At 42.0% G+C, this 20,547-nt stretch overlaps 2 protein-coding genes across 2 annotated transcripts in view; both read right to left on the bottom strand.

The window, feature by feature from the left end:
- Positions 1–8,274, bottom strand: part of FSIP1 (fibrous sheath interacting protein 1) — a 174,237-nt gene extending 165,963 nt beyond the window's left edge. Inside the window, exons 1-3 of the mRNA XM_036446450.2 lie at positions 8,135–8,274; positions 4,680–4,812; positions 908–1,094 (exon numbers count right to left, since the gene is read on the bottom strand). Of these exons, the coding sequence (XP_036302343.1) occupies positions 908–1,094; positions 4,680–4,805 (313 nt within the window). The 5' untranslated portion in view covers positions 4,806–4,812; positions 8,135–8,274. The remainder of the gene's footprint in view (positions 1–907; positions 1,095–4,679; positions 4,813–8,134) is intronic.
- Positions 7,935–20,547, bottom strand: part of GPR176 (G protein-coupled receptor 176) — a 108,496-nt gene continuing 95,883 nt past the window's right edge. The window contains exons 4-5 of the transcript XR_006742057.1: positions 18,134–18,137; positions 7,935–7,978 (exon numbers count right to left, since the gene is read on the bottom strand). The gene's annotated coding sequence lies outside the window, so the exon portion shown is untranslated. The remainder of the gene's footprint in view (positions 7,979–18,133; positions 18,138–20,547) is intronic.

Below are 20,547 nucleotides of genomic sequence, written 5' to 3'. Positions count from 1 at the left end.
CATTTAAAAAGTGGCCACTTCAGTTCTCAAACTATCACACAAGTACTTTTCCTTAGCACAACCTTCACATTTTGGTATACTAACTAGTATAGCAGAATTGTTTTATATGTACCTCCCATTCTACCTCAAAAGATATTAAAAAGATGTGTATTCAAAGGTCAAGATATAATAAAATTATTAATTTTTATTGCTTCAGACATTCTTGAGTGACAATGGCTATTTTTTTTTTCTGCCAGTGCCTAGTCATAAAGAATATAATGACTAAGAGTGCAATTTGATGCCATTGCCTTGGTTCAAATTTATGCCATTGCCTTGCTAAAGCACCAACAATTTTACCTATACTGCTTTTGCTCCATCAGTGCAAATGTCCATTCAGTGGGCAAGAAGGCAAATTAATTATCTTCAGTATTATGATAAACTACATTACTAATATTTGATGTCAATATTGTGATAAAAGTAGTTTTTACTTTTCAGAGCTCCTGAAAGGGTCCTAGAGACACCCAGAGCTCTGAAGACCACATTTTGAGAAACGCTGTTCTAATTCATTGACCAGTATTAATTTAATAACCATGAAAAAAGGAGTCTTATAAAATCCAAGAATTAGTAATATCAAGTGGCATTATCCCTAAAAAGTATTTATAAATTACATGATACATTTTATTGTACAATTTTAGTAATCAAAAAGATCAATAATTCCTATAATGAAATACAGAAATAAAGCAATTTTATTAAATTACATATCTTATTATTTTTCTAAGTATACTTAAGGACTCCTAATAGTCTTCTAAATAATAACTTATGATCGATTGTTCATACAAAAAATAACTCATTATTTCAACTTACCTGATAAAAACATATCTAATTCTAATATTTTAACATCTATAATTATCATTAGCCAATTACCTACCTGAACATTTAGAAATTAGCTGTTGTTGAGACAAGTTCAAATCTTCATCTGACCCTTCTTCAGCCAGTTTTATATTATTCTCAGAGTAATGTTCTCCTTTATCATCCTTATTGTTTCTACTTCCCTCTGTATTAGTGCTTTCTGAGTGGCTCTCTTTATCAGAGTTCAACTTGTTTGCAATATCAATCTAAAAATTATTTCCAAAGAAACATTTTTTCAAAAATAATGTACTATTTTAAACTTTGAGTTTCTAAACTATTTTAGATAATGGAGGTATATCTGGGGACACACATACACTAGTAGTTAAGTATTCTAGGAATTAACATTTCTTAATTAAATGTATTTAGCTAAACAATTAAATTTAATAATAATCTGCACCAAAGAAATAGGCACCATTCTCTAGCAATTTCTAGCAATAACGGAGAAAAGTCAGGAATCAGTCCTGAAGAGAACTGCTTTCAGGGAACAAGACATGCTGGTCCCTGCTCCCTGACTTATACTCAGCTGACAAGTCAAAGGTCTAGAGCTGTGCTGTCCAATCCTGTATAATAAAGCCTAATATGCTAAGTGTCTGGTCAACTGGTTGGTCATTCAATCAATCAAAACATAATATGCTAATGATATGCTAAGGCTGCTCAACCACTAACCTACCACCAAGGGGCAGATGCTCCAGCTGGTAGGTTAGTTTGCTGCTGGGGTCTGATTGATTGGGACTCAGCAAGTTGGGCCAGACACATCCTGCAGCCCTCCCATGGTCCTTACCTGGCTGGCCAACTTCCCATATCCCTCCCTGGCCCCAATTGTGCACCAGTGGGGTTCCCTGGCCTGGCCTGCACCCTCTTGCAATCTAGGATCCCTCAGGATATGTCAGAGAGCTGGTTTTAGCCCAATCCCACAGGCCAGGTCAAGGGGAATTCATGCACCAAGCCTCTAGTATACTATAATAAGCCACATGTGGCTATTGAACAGCTGAAAAGTAAACAGGCTGAATTGAAATGCATTTTTAATGAAATTCAAATCAGAACCATGTGCTTTGGTGATTATTTTTATGCTATTTACAGTTTTTCTATTTCATTAAGGTTTCTCTTTCCATTTTAGCAACATTCACTTTGAAAACACCACTTCGATGCAGCTGTGTTCTCCTGAGAAAAGACATCCACAGTTGAGTCAGGAGAAAACAGGGGTCACAGGGCACAGGGCACATGGCAGGGAGAGTCACAATGGAAATAAACACAGCCTAAGAGAGGGCCATAACCTCAGCGAAAGAGAGCCAGCCACTTTTTTTTTTTAATCCTCACCTCAGGCATGCTTAGACATATGAAGGACATGCTTATAGAGAGGAAGGGCATGCTTACAGAGAGGAAGAAGAGAGAGACATCGATGTGAGAAACATAGACGAGCATGCTCCCTGACTGGGATCAAACCCACAACCCAGGCATGTGCCCTGACTGGGAATCTAACCAGCAACCCTTAGATGCACCAGAGCACATTCAACCGAGCCACTTCAGGGGATGGACAAGAGCACCAGCCACTTCTGAGAGCAGTACCTTTCCCTCCCAATGGAAGGACTGTCTCCTCCAGTCCTTCCGGGCTCAGTCTTTGGAGGGTTTTATGCTCTCTCTTCACCCACGTGATCAATCTCCCCTGTTGTAATCTGTGCCCCTCGAGAATCTCCAAGGCAGGTTGGTGGTGCTGAGAATTAAACTGCCAGGGATACAGGAGCATCTCTGTTCACCTGAACTGGTACATAAATCCCAGCAGAACTGAGCTGAGTCAGTGGTATAATAATTATAGCCACCATTTATTGGTGAATTACTATTCGACACGTCCTGTGCTAAGTAATACTTTGCACACACTGCCTCCTTCACTCCACACAATGACCCTATGGTAAAGGCACTGCTACCTGATTTAACAGAAAAGAACGGATCTGGTATAGAATGAAACTAGTGAAGACCCAATTTATAAACAAAACAATGCCTACTTTATGCAATCTCAGAGGTTTTAAGAGGGTTCCCTGTTCAAAAACATACTTCTGTCAAAGGCCAGGTAAAACCTGAAATCCATATATCCAGGAAATCCTTAAGGATTTTCTGTAAAAATGCTGAAATTGCTGGGAAAGGTCCCGTGGGCCTTGTCAGTCATTTATATCATGGCATTAATGAATTTAGCTGACCTTACCCTGAGAATGGATTTTTATAGAGAGGAATATAGGATATATATAAGATAACTAGATAATAGCAATATACTCAGATAACACACTTCAGGACATTTAAAGAAAAACCTTTCACATGTATTATCACATATGATCCTGTCAGAATGAGTAGGATACAATCAGGCAAAAAAAAAGATGAAACTGGAAAACAAAAGGCTAACTTTGTTCATTCCACAATTTTACCCATAGCTCCCCACCCATCTTCCCCAGCCCATTCATTGTCCCATAGTCTCTCTGCTCCTAACCCTCCCGCTCTTCTACCCTGTGGCCTCTGTGTATGATTTTCCTTCCTTCTTCATTCTCAAAGCCACCTTCCAGCTCCAGTTTTCATTCCTCCATGTCCCCCACTTCATACCTGCATGTGAGTCCCAGGAAAACCTTTAGAAACCTTTCCTAACAATTAGATTCCCTACCTGAAAGATACGGGATTTTTACCAAAAATATTCATAAGCAAAAATAAACCAAAATTTTAGAATGAGAAATCTATTAGTACTAAAGAAATTTCATTAAAAATTTAGCATTTTAAATTAATTTTCTGCCATATAAAAAATTCTGGCAATATATCAGTCAATGCCCAATTTGAACGATAAAACTAATAAAAACTCCAGGATTTATTATTCAGACAAAACACAAGGTTTCACAGACACTGAATCATTTGCAATCAGAAGTCAACGTGCAATAGACCTGTGGCTTCCTTTCCCAATCTAAGATGGACCTTACATATTTTCCAGGAACATGATTAATGCAAATCACAATTTTTTAGGAGGCTTTCCTTTTTATAATAAATATTCTAGAGTTAACTGTAGCTTAGTGGGTTCAAATAAAATCTTACTTGAGTGACCACTGATATTTTTCTTTTAAATAAGTCTTGAACAAAGTAATATTAATCAATGTATTAAAACGTGTGTCTATATTGTGAAGTTCCTGCTTTACAAAAAAAAAAAAAAAAAAATCAGCCAGGAATATATAAGCAGAAATAATAATTCTATGCTACTCTAAATTTTATCAGGTTTTTGTATATTATCCTACCTACACAAAGAGGAAAAATCTTCATTCTAAATTTATTGAACACATATTTTATGAATACTTACTATGCGCCACACTAAATGATGAATGCTATGAATAACACAGAAAGGATGGACCGATTGAGTTAAAGAATTGAAACCCGCCCCCACATGGGTGGCTCAGTTGGTTGGAGCATCTCATACACCAACTACCATGCTGGAACTGGCTTCTGGCAGTCAGTGCACGTTATAGCAAGCAGCTGAGTGGCCTTAACTCTCTGTGCTGGGGTCCCTCGGCCTGGCCTGTGCCCTCTCGCAATCTGGGACCCCTCAGAGGATGTCAGAGAGCCAATTTCAGCCCGATCTCGCAGGCCAAGCCGAGGGATTCCACTGGTGCACAAATTCATGCACTAGGCCTCTACTTTCATATAAAATTGTCTAAAGTAAAGTCCAAGAAATCTGAGTGCTCCCAGCACACTCAAAAGAACCACCTTAAAATGGGATGTTAACAACTTTGATGTATCAGAGTTTAAATCATTTCTAAACAGCAAAGTACCTTGAAGGGCACTGGCTCTGGTGAGAGCACCTCCAAAGAAGTTGTTGAACACCTGCTCTCAGGACGTGTTCTTGAACTTGAGGCTGGTTTTGAAATCCCATCTAAGTTTCCCTTTATAATATCCATTGATATCCTGAAACAAACATTTTAAAGCAAGTTATTATGTATATTTGTTTCAGAAAGTGGCTAAAAAGAATGCATAAGTGAATGCCATCTTGATGGCTTCCTGTGCCTCTGAGAGATATTCAATACACTCATGAAGCACCACACCTCTGAACCAAGATTCATGCTTTGTCATAATGACTGGCTAAGCCCTCTACTTTCTTCTGGTTTTGCCTGCCTTATCCCGCCTCGTCTTCCCTCTCAGTTCTGAGTTCTCCTCACCTCCTTGGTGCTGTATTTTCATAGAGTAGCTGCCTCCAGGTCACTGCTCTTTTTCTATCAACCCTCCCCTGCTAAAACCCATGGCACTACTTCTGCCCTCTGAGTCAACAGAGAACAAAACTACTTCCTCAAATAGGGGGACAAACTTTCATTATCTGGCTACACATCGCCAGTCTTTTTAACTATATTTCTTGTGTCACCACCACAGACCTCTCACCACTCTGGCTGCTCTATTCCCAGTGCTGCTTTCGGAAGCAGGAACTATGAGGCAGGGTGGTTTAAGTGAGTGGGAGGACTTGGGTACTGCTTGCACATTGACCCTTCCGAACTGTGGCTTTTTCAGTTAAAGAATTGAAACCCGCCCCCACATGGGTGGCTCAGTAGGTTGGAGCAACTCATACACCAACCAACATGCTGGAACTGGCTTCTGGCAGTCAGTGCACGTTATAGCAAGCAGTTGAGTGGCCTTAACTCTCTGTTAAGAGAGTCCAGATTTGTTCAGGAATGTGAGGCTGTCATGCCTGCTGAATAAAATGAAAGGAATAGGGAGAGTTCCAGTTTTGCCTTCTCGATACTTAGCTTTATACGTGAATGGAAATCTTCCAACAATTTTTTTTCCTAAATTCCTATCAATTATGAATTAAATCATTTCTCTCATAACAGCATGAAGAAAGGCAATTGCATCTGGCTCAACAAGTGTTAACAACATCCTTTCCTTATCCTACAAAGTGACTCGTCATTCTCTGTTTTTTAAACAGCACAGGCTGAGTCCAGAGAAGTTTTGGACACAGGCAGAAGCACAAACATAAACAACCTGATGTGTCTCCAAGGCACACAAACCATTCAGTGTGCCAAAGCTGGTGCCTAAGGAATCAGTAGGTCAAGTCTTTCCGTCTCAGCAAATGAAAAAGGTATTGGTCTCAATGTTATTCAACTCTACAAAAGGGTTCTGGCTCACTCAGGAAGGCACTGACATTATTATTGTGGGATGACGGATTACCCTGGCCAGTCATGTCACAATCAAAAAGCGTAAGGCACTGAAAGGCCAAATGTCTTATAAATGGCCTAAGGAGCTTGTCAGGGAGACTTATTGCAGCTTACAGAAGGAGCAGTGGGATGGAAGCATGTGCAGAGCCAGTATAATACATGTCAGTGCAGGGTGAGGCCGGGGAGCCACCAGTGACATGTATCAGTTATAAGGCTCCGGAAATCTTTCAGTTTGCTTAGAAATAAGTCTGTTCTATTATTTTTGCTCCTGAAAATAATAAATTAAATAAAATACAGTTCCCAGGGAGAGTGGGAATGTAACTGACAATCTTTGAATCTGGCCCATATAGAAAAAAAGTATGGACAAAGGGCATTGAATTAGGATCTCACAGATGTATTTGAGTGTTTGAGAGGAAACCTTAATAGCCACATAGAAATTCCACAAGAAAAATAAAGCACCATACAAAAAAGAAAGCAATTAAATGACAAAATTGGGGAGTAACTGGAACTTTCATATACTGGTTGTGAGAATACAAAACAGGACATCCGTGTTATAGAACTGCTTGGCATTTTCTTATAAAGCTAAACATACACTTACCATACGATTTCACAATCTCATTTCTAGATATTTACCCTAGAAATATATATGGTTCACACACACACACACACAAATAAAACTGTACATGAATGTTTATAGCAGCTTCATTAATTGCCCAAAACTGGAAACAATCCAAATGTTACTCAACTGCCCTAGCCAGTTACTCAGTGGTTAGAGCGTTGGCTGGAGGACTGAAGGGTCTCAGGTTCGATTCCAGTCAGGGGCACATACCTCAGTTGTAGGGTTGCAGGCTCAGGCCTGGCCCAAGTTGGGGACATATGCAGATGTATCCCTTTTACAAAGATGTTTCTCTCTGTGTGTCTCCCCTCTTCCTCCCACTCTCTCTAAAAATCAATGGAAAAAATATCCTCAGGTGAGGATTAACAAATGTCACTCAACAAGGGAATGAATAAGCAAACTATGGTACATCCATCCAAATGAATACTATTCAGCAATATACAGGGACAAACAACTGATACAAAACATGGAGGAATTTCAACTGCATTATATTAAATTGAAAGAAGCCAGGTTCAAAAGACTCCATAATGTCTGCCCAATTATAGGATGTTCTGGAACACACAGAACTTGAGGGGAAATGGTTGCCAGGGCTGGGAGCAGGGAGGGGTTAACTACAAAAAACGGTACCAAGGGATTTGTTCTGTGTCTTGACTGTTGTGGCAATTGTGTTCATCAAAGCTCATCAGACTGCACATTAAAAGGGTGAATTTTACCATATATAAAGCATACCTTAATTTTAAGTTAACCTCTTTTACAAATTTTTATTGTTATAGTTACTATGTATCCCGAAGATAAATGAGAATTGCTTAGTCAAAGAACATTTGCGTTTCAAATCCTGGTAGTCTGTCAAATTGTTCTCCAAAGATTCTGTACCAACCACACTGCTACCACCCAGTAATGATGAGATGGAAGCCTGTTTCCCCGCGTTGGACTGGGGTCATTGGTTAACGTCAAGGCTTTTTCATCTTTGTCAATCTGGAAAGAGCCAAAAGTTATCTGGAGTTTGACTGACTTCATTTTAATTACAAGAGAAGTTGAGCCTCTAGTTAAATGTTCGGTGGCCACCACTTAGTTGAAATGCCGATTTGCATTCTTGGTCATTTATGGTCTATTTTAGTGGCTGATGGTTGATTTTTTTTTTTAATTTAATTGATTTTTTTACAGAGAGAAAGAGAGAGGGATAGAGAGTTAGAAACATCTATGAGAGAGAAACATCGACCAGCTGCCTCTTGCACACCCACTACTGGGGATGTGCCCGCAACTAAGGTACCTTTCAGTCCGAAGGCGCTCTATCACTGAGCCAAACCGGTTTCTGCTGATGGCTGATTTTAATAGAAATAATAGGATATTGGTCAGACTCCCAGGCAGGCCCCGCCCCAGGCCCCGCCCCTCTCCCGGCAGCCCGCGGCCTCCCCCTTCGCTGCGCTCCGCGTGGACCGGCGGCGGGGCTGCCGAGCCGGCTCCTCACCTGCCCGAGGGGACTCTGGGAACTTGTCGCTCAGAGGCACGCCACGTCCCCTTAAAAAACAAGGAGGTCCCTCCTGTCACCACAGTTAACTACTCGGAAGGTGAGAGGAGGTGCGGGTCCAAAGCCCTCCGGCTTCTGAGAACGCTGTTCCCCTGGCAACCGAGCCACGCGCTCCAAGTCTCGCGATAATAGGAAAGGGCTGTACCACCCAGAATGAGACGTGGGGGCGGGGCGGCGAGGCGCTGGGGCAGCCCCCCGGCTGGTGGGTGGTTCCGGAGGACGCTGTGGGCAGGGGATGGTTTGTTCCTATGGAGGCTGAACTCGGATGGAGGGAGATGTGTGGGTGCTAGCTAGTGTGGCTCCGGCCTTCTCTGTCTGTATGGTGCCGGCCCTGCAGGTCCGCTACCCTCGCTGTAAAATGGGGATGATAATATAGCTCCTCTGTAAAATGGGGAAGATTGTGCAGCTCCAAAAGATCATGTATGTGAAGTTTTTGCTAAAGGTTGGATACCATATAAATTAAAAAGTAGTAATTGCATAAATAGGGCCACAGCCCCAAAAGGGTAAAAGTGATATTTGTAGTTTCTGTCATTGCCAGTGCATGAAGATTCTTTCGTTTAGTCCACAAACTGATTTTCTTCATCCCCAGTTCCATGAAATACCACCCCCCCCACCCCCACTCCCACCCCCACCCCCACCCCACTCCCCACCCCCAGTCTGGGAAGCACTTTGCAGTTTACAAGGCATTTTCACATACTTGGCCCCTGTATCTTCGTTGTTTGAGGTGGATAGGGTGTGGATTCAAGTGGTTTTCAGCAGCGTAAACAGACAAAGGTTCAGTGAGTTCCTCAAAAAACCACAACAACCTACTTGGGCAGTGCTGGCTGTAAATCCCGCCCATGTGCTGCTCACCCTGCATTTCTAGCTCCAGCCCAGACTTCTCCCCAGAGTTCCACTCTGTTGTATCTGACTGTGACATGTCCACTTAGACATCTCCGCTTACCTGTAAGAAGCATCTCAAACTTCACATCAAAAATCAGTCTTCTCCACAGTCCCCTCCACCACCACCATCACCACCATCTTACTCCATCTCAGTAAGTGGTAACTCCATCCTGCCAGACTCAGACCAAAAACCTTGAAGTCATCCTCAAATCCTTTTCCTCTCACATCCTGCAATCAAGTTATCAACCCGTCATCTCTACACTCAGTATATATCCAGAATCCAACCACTTCTCACAGCCTTCAGTGCTTCCAGTGAGGTCCATCCTGCCATCGTCTCTCAGGTAGATTTTTGCAATAGACTTTTACTGCTGCCTCCCTGGACTCTTCTGCTTTCGAACAGCAGCCCGAATGATGCTTTTAAACCCTAAGTCAAACCATGTCACTCTGACTCAGGCCTTTCCAGGGCTCCCCATTTCTCACAGTCTTTCCAATGCCCACCAGTCCTGAATGACCAGGCCCTGTCTTCTCTCTCAGACCTCCATTTCTACCACACTTTTCTGGCACACTGTGGTTCAGCCTCACTGTCCTCCTGGTTAATGTTTCTATACAGCATTTCTCAGGAAATTTATGTTTTTCCAAATTAAAAAAAAAAAAAAAAAAACAGCTGAGAAATCAGAAAAACTGGAGAAAGTATTCTAATTCTCCTATAAGAATTAAACCTTAACCCTGGCTGGTTTGGCTCAGTGGATAGAGTGTCGCCTGTGGACTGAAAGGTCCCAGGTTTGATTCCAGTCAGGGGCATGTGCCTTGGTTGTGGGCACATCCCCAGTGGGGGGCGGGCAGGAGGCAGCTGATCAATGTTTCTCTCTCATTGATGTTTCTGGCTCTCTGTTCCTCTCTGTAAAAAAAATCAATAAAATATATTTTTTAAAAGGAATTAAATCTTAGCAATCAACACAGAGATGTTACTGAGGAAATCCACTGACATCAAGTTTAAAGCAAGAGCAGAAAATGCTGACACTCTGAGTCTGAAGTCGAGGTCAACATTCCAGAATCTGGGACAGGAGCACCTGGGAGAGATGTGGTCGCAGTCTGATTGGTCAGTTGTGCTTGGAGTTGTTACAAGGATGTGTTCCTGGCCCCGTCTGTGGCTAACGGGGAGTCATTATTGCAAATAATATAAATATGAATAAATTAACACTCATTGTATATTTTATACAAATTCTGTGAGTGTTGTTCCAAGAAATAAGTTTTGATTTAAAATAAGTCCTTAAATTGGCAATTTCCAACTCATGATTCTGTGAAAAGCTGTTAACCATGCTTGGAGATTTGTATGTTACATTATTCAAATCGCACCCAAAGATTGTCTCTGTATTCTCCAGTATTTGAATATTTGCTACAATTCTTATAAATACTGCTAAGATTAAGTGTTCTTACTTTTTAAACAAATGCTTCAGGTAGTCATGATAACAACAAAAGAACATGAAGGTGGTTGGAAGTATTTTAGAATAACAAGGGTTTGATAACTCCTGGCAGTTTTGATTCTTTAATATCTGTTGGGAATTTGGAAACACTACTCATTCTTGTTCCTCCAATACAATTAACCACCCCCAACACAAACATTCACACAGGCGCACGCACACGTGCACACACACACACACAGACACACACAAATATCCCAACCTATTGCTTCCTCTGCCTAGAATACAGTTGCCCAGCTATTCATGTGACTTACTTTCTCTCTTCGCTCAGCGGCTTTTCCAGGAAGGTCTTTACTGATCACCCTACGTAAAGTAATCCCTCCCCATCACCTCACTCCTTATCCTCTGTTCCCTTGACTCTGTTTTATTTTTTTATATGGAGGAGAAATACCATTGTTTGGATTCTGATACTAACTAGCTAGGTAGGCCAGGAGTCTAGGTGATGGCAATGTTTCTGGCCCACTGACCAGTCTCGGTAGCTAGAGACCAGATAATCTCCAAATGCCTGCATAATTCTAATATTGCAGGAATAAAGGACATTCTTTCCAGTGTGTGTGTGTGTGAATGACGTGTTTTCATCAAGAAAACAATACATCATCCTGGCCAGTGTGGCTCAGTTGGTTGAGCGTCATTCTATACACCAAATGACTGTGGGTTCAATTCCTGGTCAGGGCATAAACCTAGGCTGCAGGTTCGATCCCCAGTCAGGGCTTGTATGGGAGGCAACATATCGATATATATCTCTCACATCCATGTTTATCTCTCTCTCCTTCCTCCCTCCCTCCCTCTCTAAAATCAATGGAAGGAAGGGAGAGAGAGGGGGGTGAGAGGGCAGGGCAGGGCGAGGATAAACTCCTGACTCTACTGTGGGGCAGGGTGGAGTTATCCTCCATTTTGTGTAACTGGACCCTAGCCCTCACCCAACCAATCAGGGTCAGCCAAAGCAGTGGCATCACCACCAGTGTGAAACCCCTGAGCTTGGCGAACTTCGCGCTCGTCCGCCATGCGGTCGGCGTGTGTGGGACAGAGCCCATGCTAGCATGGAAGAGGCTCTCTTGTTAATTGCAGTGGACTTGGCTCCCTGCTGGTCTTTGGGGATCACAGAATCTCACAGAATCTCGGTACAACAGGGGAAAGAAGGAAAGGAGGGAAGGAGGGAAGAAAGGGGGGAGGGGGAGAGGAGGGAGTGAAGGGGAGGGAACATGATTTTTGGAGTATGTTGAGGGGGAAAAAAGCTAACTGAAATCGGGGCTGTGATCAATACCCATGATTAACTGGTGTTTTCATTATTTAAAGTGTTGCTTTTAAAATATTTGCAACATAAGATAAAGCAAGTTCAATAAAATAGTAGTCTCTTTACTGTCAACTTTCCAAACTAAGTCCCCATTGATTATATTTTGCATAAAACTCCTCTCATCTTGAGTTGTTTTCTGTCAGTCTCACTTTATTTACCTCCTGCTGCTTCCGTTTTTGCAAACTGCTGAGAAGCTGCATGTGCCTTGAGAGCAAACTTTTGTGCTGTTTTCTGAAATATTGTGTTCCAAAAACCCAAACATATTCTAGAAGATATTGTGTCTTCCAAAATAATTCATAAAGATTTCTTCTAGAGTCAAATTTTTTTAAGCTAAAATTCCCCTGGTCTCGTTCCAGGTTGAGGACATATGGCAGTGCTGGTTTCAGAGTTGGGTGTGTGTGTGTGTGTGTGTGTGTGTGTGTGTGTGTGTGTGTTTTGGTTTGGTTTGGTTTGTTTGCAGTCTCTCTCTCCTCTTAGACATTCTCCTTCTAAGGGGAGTCAGATTTTGAATGAATGAGTGAGAGCCCACATTGTATTCCATCTGGGCTGTAACTCCCATTCCAGTCTTGTTGCCCCATTTTCCTTTTTCTCACCATAAGCATCAGCCAAATGCAACAACACACTGGAAGAGGAACCTCATTAAGCCTCGTAGGTTCTACAAACTAGCTGAAATGGTCATTTCTTTTGAAGGGCAGTTAAAAATGTATGGCACTGGACAGTTCCCAACTCCTGTGAGTCTATGGCTTAGTGTTGTTTAAAAACTAGAGGCCCGGTGCACGAAATCCATGCACTGGGGAGGGGGTGTGTTCCCTCAGCCCAACCTCTATCCTCTCCAATCTGGGACCCCTCGGGGGATGTCTGACTGCCTGTTTAGGATGTCAGACTGCCTGTGGGATTGGGCCTACACAGGCAGTCTGACATCCCTTTCACAATCCAGGACTGCTGGCTTCCAACTGCTCGCCTGCCTGCCTGATTGCCCCTAACTGCTTCTGCCTGCCAGCCTGATCACCCCCTAACCACTCCCCTGCCACTCTGATTGATACCTAACTGCTCTCCTGTCAGCCCAATCGTCCCCAACTGCCCTCCCCTCTCAACCCAATCATTCCCAAATGCCCTCCCCTGCATATTCTCTCTTTATTAGATAGGGGTTTTTCTTTAACATATTGGATAGTTCTAACTGGTTTGGCTAGGTGGATGGAGCATCGGCCTGCAGACTCAAAGGTCACAGTTTCTATTCCGGTCAAAGGCATGTACCTCAGTTGGGGGCACATACCCAGTAGGGAGTGTGGCGGGAGGCAGATGATTGATGTGTCTCTCTCATCGATGTTTTTAACTCTCTATCCCTGTCCCTTCATCTCTGTAAAAAATCAATAAAATAAATATATTTTTTAAAAGAAAATTTAAGATTCCTCCATATCTGCCTGGCTGGTGTGACTCAGTGGTTGAGACCCCAGGCTGCCGCCATTGGCAGGTGATCAGGCCATGGGGAGTAAATTTGTTTTTGTTTTTTATAAAGGGTCAGGAAGGCCAAAACCGGTTTGGCTCAGTGGATAGAGCATCAGCCTGCAGACTGAAAGGTCCCAGGTTCAATTTCGGTCAAGGGCATGTACCTTGGTTGTAGGCACATCCCCAATAAGGGGTGTGGAAGAAGCAGCTGATTGATGTTTCTCTCTCATCGATGTTTCTAGCTCTCTATCCCTCTCTCTTCCTCTCTGTAAAAATCTATAAAATATATTTTAAAAAGTAAAATGAAATAAAGGGTCAGGAAGGTCTCTGGGCAGCATTCCGCCAGACTGCTTACTCTGCAGGCTCTCAGCAGGAGACCTTCCTGAGCCTGGGGGTCTCTGGCAGGGCTGAGAGGACTGGGCACCGCCATCTTGTGGCTATTTTGTCACGGAGTGATGGTTAATTTGCATATTGCTCTTTTATTAGATAGGATAACATTTACTAAGTGTTTAGGACATGCTTTAGATGCATTATTTTACTTTACTTTATAACACTATTAAAGTGAGGCAGCACTATTATCCAGATTTATAGTTGAGAAGCAGAGCACAAAGGGGTTAAGTAATTTTCCCAAAGTCATTCAGGAACAGACACTGGGATTCCAACCCAAGTTCCAGAGACTGCTCTCTTCATCTCCTCACTGAACTCAAGAAAAGAGGTTATTGGCATCCACTAGATGGTGCTGGCTATCTGTTAAAAGACGAAATTGTAGCTGCTCTTTCAAAAACTCACTTTGCTTGGATTTTAACTCTGACTCAAGAAACCACTGAAATTACTGTATGTTTGAACTGTGCTTGAGTATATTTTTAAATATCTATCCAAATAGTAAAAGTGAAAATTAGATCTCAAAAAAAAAACAAAAACAAAAACAACAGAATGGATTTTTTAAAATATCTTGGTACATATTATGAATATCTAATATCAAATACCATTGGTGACTCACACAGACTTAAAAAGAAATCCATGTTTTATTTCATTTACCTCTTACACCATTTGCACTTCCTCCTGCACCTGCCAATCCTGCTTAGCCACCATGACATCCATGTAATCAAGACTCATGAAAAGAGAGGTAAAAGACAAAAATCACAATCTGGCCGGGACCAGTTTGGCTCAGTGGATAGAGCATCGGCCTGCAGAATGAAGGGTCCCGGGTTCGATTCCGGTCAAGGGCATGTACCTCGGTTGCAGGCACATCCCCAGTAGGGGGTGTGCAAGAGGCAGCTGGTCGATGTTTCTCTTTCATCGACGTTTCTAGCTCTCTGTCCTTCTCAATTCCTCTCTGTGTAAAATCAATAAAATATATTTTTTTTAAAAATCACAATCTGGAACAAGTAATCCCATCTTTATTCAAATAAAAATGCACTTTAAATGTAGTACTAGAGGCCCGGTGCACAAAATTCATGCATGGGTGGGGTCCCTAGGCCTGGCCAGCAATCAGGGCTGATCAGGTTCCCCACCTTCCCGCCTCCACCTTCCCTCACTGCCTGTGTCTGAGACCACCCATCCCCGGTTTCCTGCCCCAATCAGGTGATTGGGACCTGCTGGCCAGGGGGAGGGACTGGGAGGTTGGCTGGCAGGCCCTGATCACCTGGGGGAGGGGCCAACCGCCAGCCACCATGGCAGGCAGGTGGCAGGCCAATAGGGGCTTGCCCAACTTAGGGAAGGAACCTGGGAGGTTGGCCACTGGCCCCAAGGAGAGAGCCGGCCCTTGGGCCTCCTGGGAAAGGGGCTGCATCCACCGCCACCTACCACCACTCACCCCCCTCCCCATTCCCCATCCCAGCCCTAAGACCGGCCCTGATCAGGCAGTTGGGGCCTGCTGGCTGGGGCAGCTGCTGCATTGAGCTTCTGCCCTCTGGTGGCCGGTGTGCGTCATGATGACCTGTCATTCGGGTCCCTCCAGTTGGTCCATAGTAATGGTTGCTTATGCTTTTATATAGAGAGAATATGTAGATGTGCTTAGTACTTTTTCAGTACATTTTTTAGTACTTAAAAAGCTATGAGTAAATCTGCTAAAAATAGGCTCTCAGGTTTTGTTCATAAGGATTGTTTCGGGTGTTATTTTAAATGTTTATATTAGTTCCTGGTCCCTGATTTAGCAGGTCTGGGGTCCAGCCCCGGGAATTTGCATTTTAACAAGCACCTTGATGACTCTGGTGCAGTAGAACCAAGAACACGCTCTAAAAGCACTGCCTTCGCATCTGTGCTCTGAAGGGCAGACAGAGGTGTCGCTGCTCGGAGAGGCCCGCGGAGACCCCTGGCGTTGTGCAGCACGGGGCCCTGAGCAGACAGCTGTAAAGAATGAGCTAGAAACCGAAAACTGTTCTCCCTTCCCGTTTTTTTAATTCTGAACCTTTCCTTCCTCTTCCTGTCTATTGTGGAGAGCTACATAGAATCAAGTTCCAGTCGGGGGATGTCCCTCCACCCCCCATTTTAAAAATCAGGAGGGAAATCTTGCTACTTCTCAATATTCATTCGTCCAAACACAGGATACCTTTTGAATTTTGTAAGTGAAAGGACTTAACCCGTGCATTGCCCTGTGACCTTGATTAACTTGTGATATGAATATTAGTATGGAGAAAACAGAACTGTGCCAGGAGACTGAGATACATAAAAATCACACACACACACAGTGCAGCTCTACGTTTATGTCCTAGGATGTCAATAAAGGCTTGTTCTTTAAAAAGCTCATTGAAGGAAATAAATGAAAATGAAGATACCTACTGAAATCTGGAGGGTTTTGTTCGTGGTGGTGGGTGTGGGGTTTTTTGTTTTGTTTTGTTTTGTTTTGTTTGTCATTTCAGGGCAGCCCTCAAGAGATCAGCTCTGCGAAGCGGCTCATCTTTTGCCAGAAAGGGAGGAACCTTTCTCCTCTTCTCTCAGAGAACTGCCTCCCAGCAGCAGACTGCTTAACTCCCTTGTTATACTGCGGCCCCATAGCTGGGGCGCCTGCAGCAGTTCTGTACCTGTAAAGAGTATCCAGAAGCTTCCCCAGGCTAGCCGCAGTCCCGTTGCTGATACCAGCTGAGGTTATGGTGTTCTACTCCTGGCACGTTGCCCCTGCCAAAGGGATGCACCAGCACTGCTGTGGATAATGGCTGAGGACTGTCATGCCTCATGCTTCAAGCTTGTTTTTTATTCCATAAAAACAACTGAATCAAGCCTAGGTTTCTGATCGTACGTTTTTTGGGTTTTTTTGTTTTAAATTGGTCTCTGGATCTATAAAATGCATTTTTAGGATATAAATGATAAAAATATTGATTATTATATGAACCTCTATATTTATTTTAACACAGAGTAAATGAACTTAAAGGCAATTCACGTTATGTAATACTTTCAACAAAAAGAATTTAATTTTTTTTTTAAAGAAGCAATTCACATTGCACAAAAGAAATATTTTCAGCCCGGCCAGTGTGGCTATGGGTTGAGAGTCGTCCCATGCACCAGGAGGTTGCCAGTTTGATTCCCAGTTAGGGCACAGGCCCAGGTTGCAGCCTCTGTCCCCAGCAGGGGGCATGCAATAGGCAGCCAATCAATGTTTCTCTCTTATCATTGTTTCTATTTTTTCCTCTCCCTTCCTCTCTCTGAAATCAATAAAAACACATTAAGAAAATTGATGAGGCAAAACCGGTTTAGCTCAGTGGATAGAGCACATGTGTCAAACACAAGGCCCTCGGGCCAAATCCATCCCGCCAGGCCTTGCAATGTGGCCCGCTCAGCGCTGTCATCACTGCACTCCGCTGTGTTTCCATCACAATGACAGTTTATGACTGTTCAGTAAACCATTCGGCCCGCGATTTAGGCTGGATTTTAGATTTTGGCCCCTTCTCTGATTGAGTTCGACACCCCTAGGATAGAGTGTCGGCCTGCGGACTGAAGGGTCCCAGGTTCGATTCTGGTCAAGGGACACATCCCTGGTGGGGAGTGTGCAGGAGGCAACTGATCGATGCTTCTCTCTCATCGATGTTTCTGGCTCTCTATCCCTCTCCCTTCTCTGTAAGAAAATATATATATATATATTTTAAAAAAAGAAAGAAAATCAATGAACTTCAAACCAAATTAAGTATCTTAAGCCGCAATGTAGAGAAATTATTTTCCTCAGAGCTAACATAGCAAGGATAAAGAAATGGGTCAACACCCACAGGGAATTGTTTGGTCAGCAGTCAGGCTGCCATCCTGGCATGCTTAGCATCTCACTTCTTACTTATCTTTTTTCTTATTTCAAATTCAAAGTAATGTTTCTATCTGAAAATAAATGTGTTTATTAGATAGGAACTAATCATCATTTTGATGACTATTGGCTTTGTCGTTCAAATCCTTTTCTTAATCGATCATCCAAACTTATTTAACAGAGGCTGATTTTTCCCTTCATTATATCCTACCAAATTAAAATTAATATTCTAATTTGGCTTGAAATTCGTTATGTAACTCATACATTGACACACAAAACAATTTTAAATGATTTATTAAATTTAAATGCATCTTGTTTTCTCATCCGGTCTCTGCTAAGAGCTGACCTGACCTGATGTCTTAACCTTTCTCACTCAGTCTGTTTCTTTGTCTAGTAAAACAAGGGGCTGGCTACGGGTTTCTATGCCTGTTTCCAGCTCTGAGGCTCTGTGATCATCTGATTTGAGCAGGCAGGGCTTTCTTCAGGGTTTTCTAGGAAACAACCTGCTCATGTGCCCCAGTCTGAACTACAATATTCATACCAGCGTGAAAGCACCTGTTCAAAGGCCCTATTTTTTATAGCATGGTGCAATAGAATGAACTGAAAACTGGCCTAGGTTTTATGAGATTTTGGGCGTGCATCGCCATCTATTGTGGATTCTAGGGCAAACCTCTCCATTTACCAGCCCACTTATTAAATAATGGGAAGGCAACTCCCACTCTTCTCACCTTGTAGAGAAATCAAAATTGAGATTCCATATTGAATGTTTCACTGCACTGTTTAATGAGATGAGGACTTTCGTTTCAAATAAAACAGCTTTAAGTGAAAAAGGTGAATTATCAGGCTCAAGTCACATCTGTCATCTATCAAATGCTCGCTTATTGTGTATGTTTTGATAAGATGACTGTATATTTGTGAAAATTGCCAACTATTTTTTTTGTCATGAATCCCGAGATCATTACCTTGGCCAAAATTCTGGGAATTTACTATTCAGGTGGCAAACATGCATTCATTTGTCTACCTTTTATTGGCCACGTACTCGGGTCAAATCCTCCAGTAAGTTGTTTCTGGACAAGTGAGCTTTTCATTCTTTCTCTAACCACGCCTAGTTGCTCAGAGATCCTGATAGGGGCAGAAACTAGATGGCCACTTGAATCCCTCCAGCTTTTTAGCTCCACTCATTTTAGATTGAAAGTGTCAGGAATAAGGGGAAATTCTGAGTGCTAAACATATAGTAGCTACCTATCTATTCACAATAACTAGTGGGAAGAAGATTGAAGACCTTAGGGAAATATTTTTTATCTTCCAATCTATCTACTGCATTATTTAAATGTAATCATGAAAAGGGACCTTTGAAAGCACTTGTTTCTGCTCCTAATATCTTCTTAATGGATTAGGTATTTTTTTAAAAAACCATACATTCTGATTCAAGGTCTTGGGGGGCAGGGAGATAGAATCACTTCAACTCCTCCTGGACCTCGACTTCTTCACATTAAATTGCAGAGGTGGTATAAAACCCTCCAGATTCCAAGTGCTATAACTATATGAAGTAAATTGATATTTTATGGAGGAAGAAATCTCCTGGACTTAAAGAAAAATAAAATGCCATCTATCAAACAAAATCACTGAGGACAACACACACTCTCAAAGAAACCATTTTCACTTCCCTTCAGCACTTCATCGTTCTGCTCTCTGTCTCTTGTGAGGTGTGTTGTCTTTTCTCCCCTCAGTTGTCCATACCAGGTACACTTTATACTCCACTATAATAGTGTGTATCACATGCAATTATATTTACTGTTAGGAATGAATGAATCCTGTTATTGGTTCATATATTTGCAGGGAAGGGTGTCAAGGGACCCCTGAGAAAGCATGGGCAATTGATGGAAGTGATTTGATGGCAATGACTCTTAAATTAAACTCAGGGTAAACTCAGTGCAGAATTAAGAAGCAGAACACAAGGCAGAAGACGATGCCTGTGGGTACTCTCAGCCCAGCTATCTCAATGTTGGATTCCATTAAGCATTTTTTAACATGTGTTCTGAACTATCTCTACAAAAGAGAGAGAGAGAGAGAGAGAGAGAGAGAGAGAGAGAGAGAGAGAGAGAGAGAGAGAGAGAGAGAGAGAGAGAGAAATTATGAAGCAGAAGAAAATTTGGAAAATAGCATAGAGAAAAACAGCTGCCAGGCATTAAGAATTTTGATCCATTCCCCAGTACAGTTTAATAATATGTGCCAAGTGGGTATTCAAAAATAGTCATAATAACGTTAGATGATAATGATCATCAGTACTTTAGAAGATGCAGTGGAAGAACTGGGCTTAAAGGCCTTCTGTACTGTTTTTAGCACTGTCTCCAACGTGCTTCATCTCTTAGGGCTAATGATGTGGCCATCTGTGCTGCTAGTTTCCCCATCTGCAAAATAGAGATCATATCATTTCCTACAGAAGTCTGTGGGCTGCGCTTTAATATCCTCCAGTGATACATCATATGTAAATACAAAGCAGGCAATGAGAAGCCAAATGCTACCAAGGGAAGGAACTTTAAAACAGAGAGTATTATAAATCAAGATCTTCTAAGTAATAGTCTAATGGTTTGAAGTCGTTAATGCAAAGTTACTTATATTGCATTCACTTTAGATATTTTTTAAACAGATGGAAACAAATAATAAAAAAACAAGTCCAAGATATTTTAATTCATTAAATTCAATGTTTTATACATATTTATCTAAAATATTATATTCTAATAATTTCTGAAGCAGACTAGCATTATTTACATTAAACTTATAAAAAGTAGTATAAAATCCTTAAAAGTGCTTTAAAAAATAAATGCTGCTTCTTAGTTATTGAGTGGATATGGAGGAAAAACTAGAATTCAGAACAGCCTAAAGTCCCTAGTTCATATAGCCAAACCAAATGAATTAGCTGAATAAACTGACATCATTTGAGTATATCAGCAAAGAGCCAATGGCTATTCTGACCCTGAAAGCCTAAATTGCCTTGTTTTCTCAATTTCCTTTAGATATG

Source organism: Pipistrellus kuhlii, unplaced genomic scaffold (assembly GCF_014108245.1).
Source record: "Pipistrellus kuhlii isolate mPipKuh1 unplaced genomic scaffold, mPipKuh1.p scaffold_m20_p_1, whole genome shotgun sequence".
NCBI lineage: Eukaryota > Metazoa > Chordata > Mammalia > Chiroptera > Vespertilionidae > Pipistrellus > Pipistrellus kuhlii.
The sequence above is the reverse complement of the archived record's forward strand: the minus strand, read 5'-3'. Positions and strand labels throughout refer to the sequence as shown.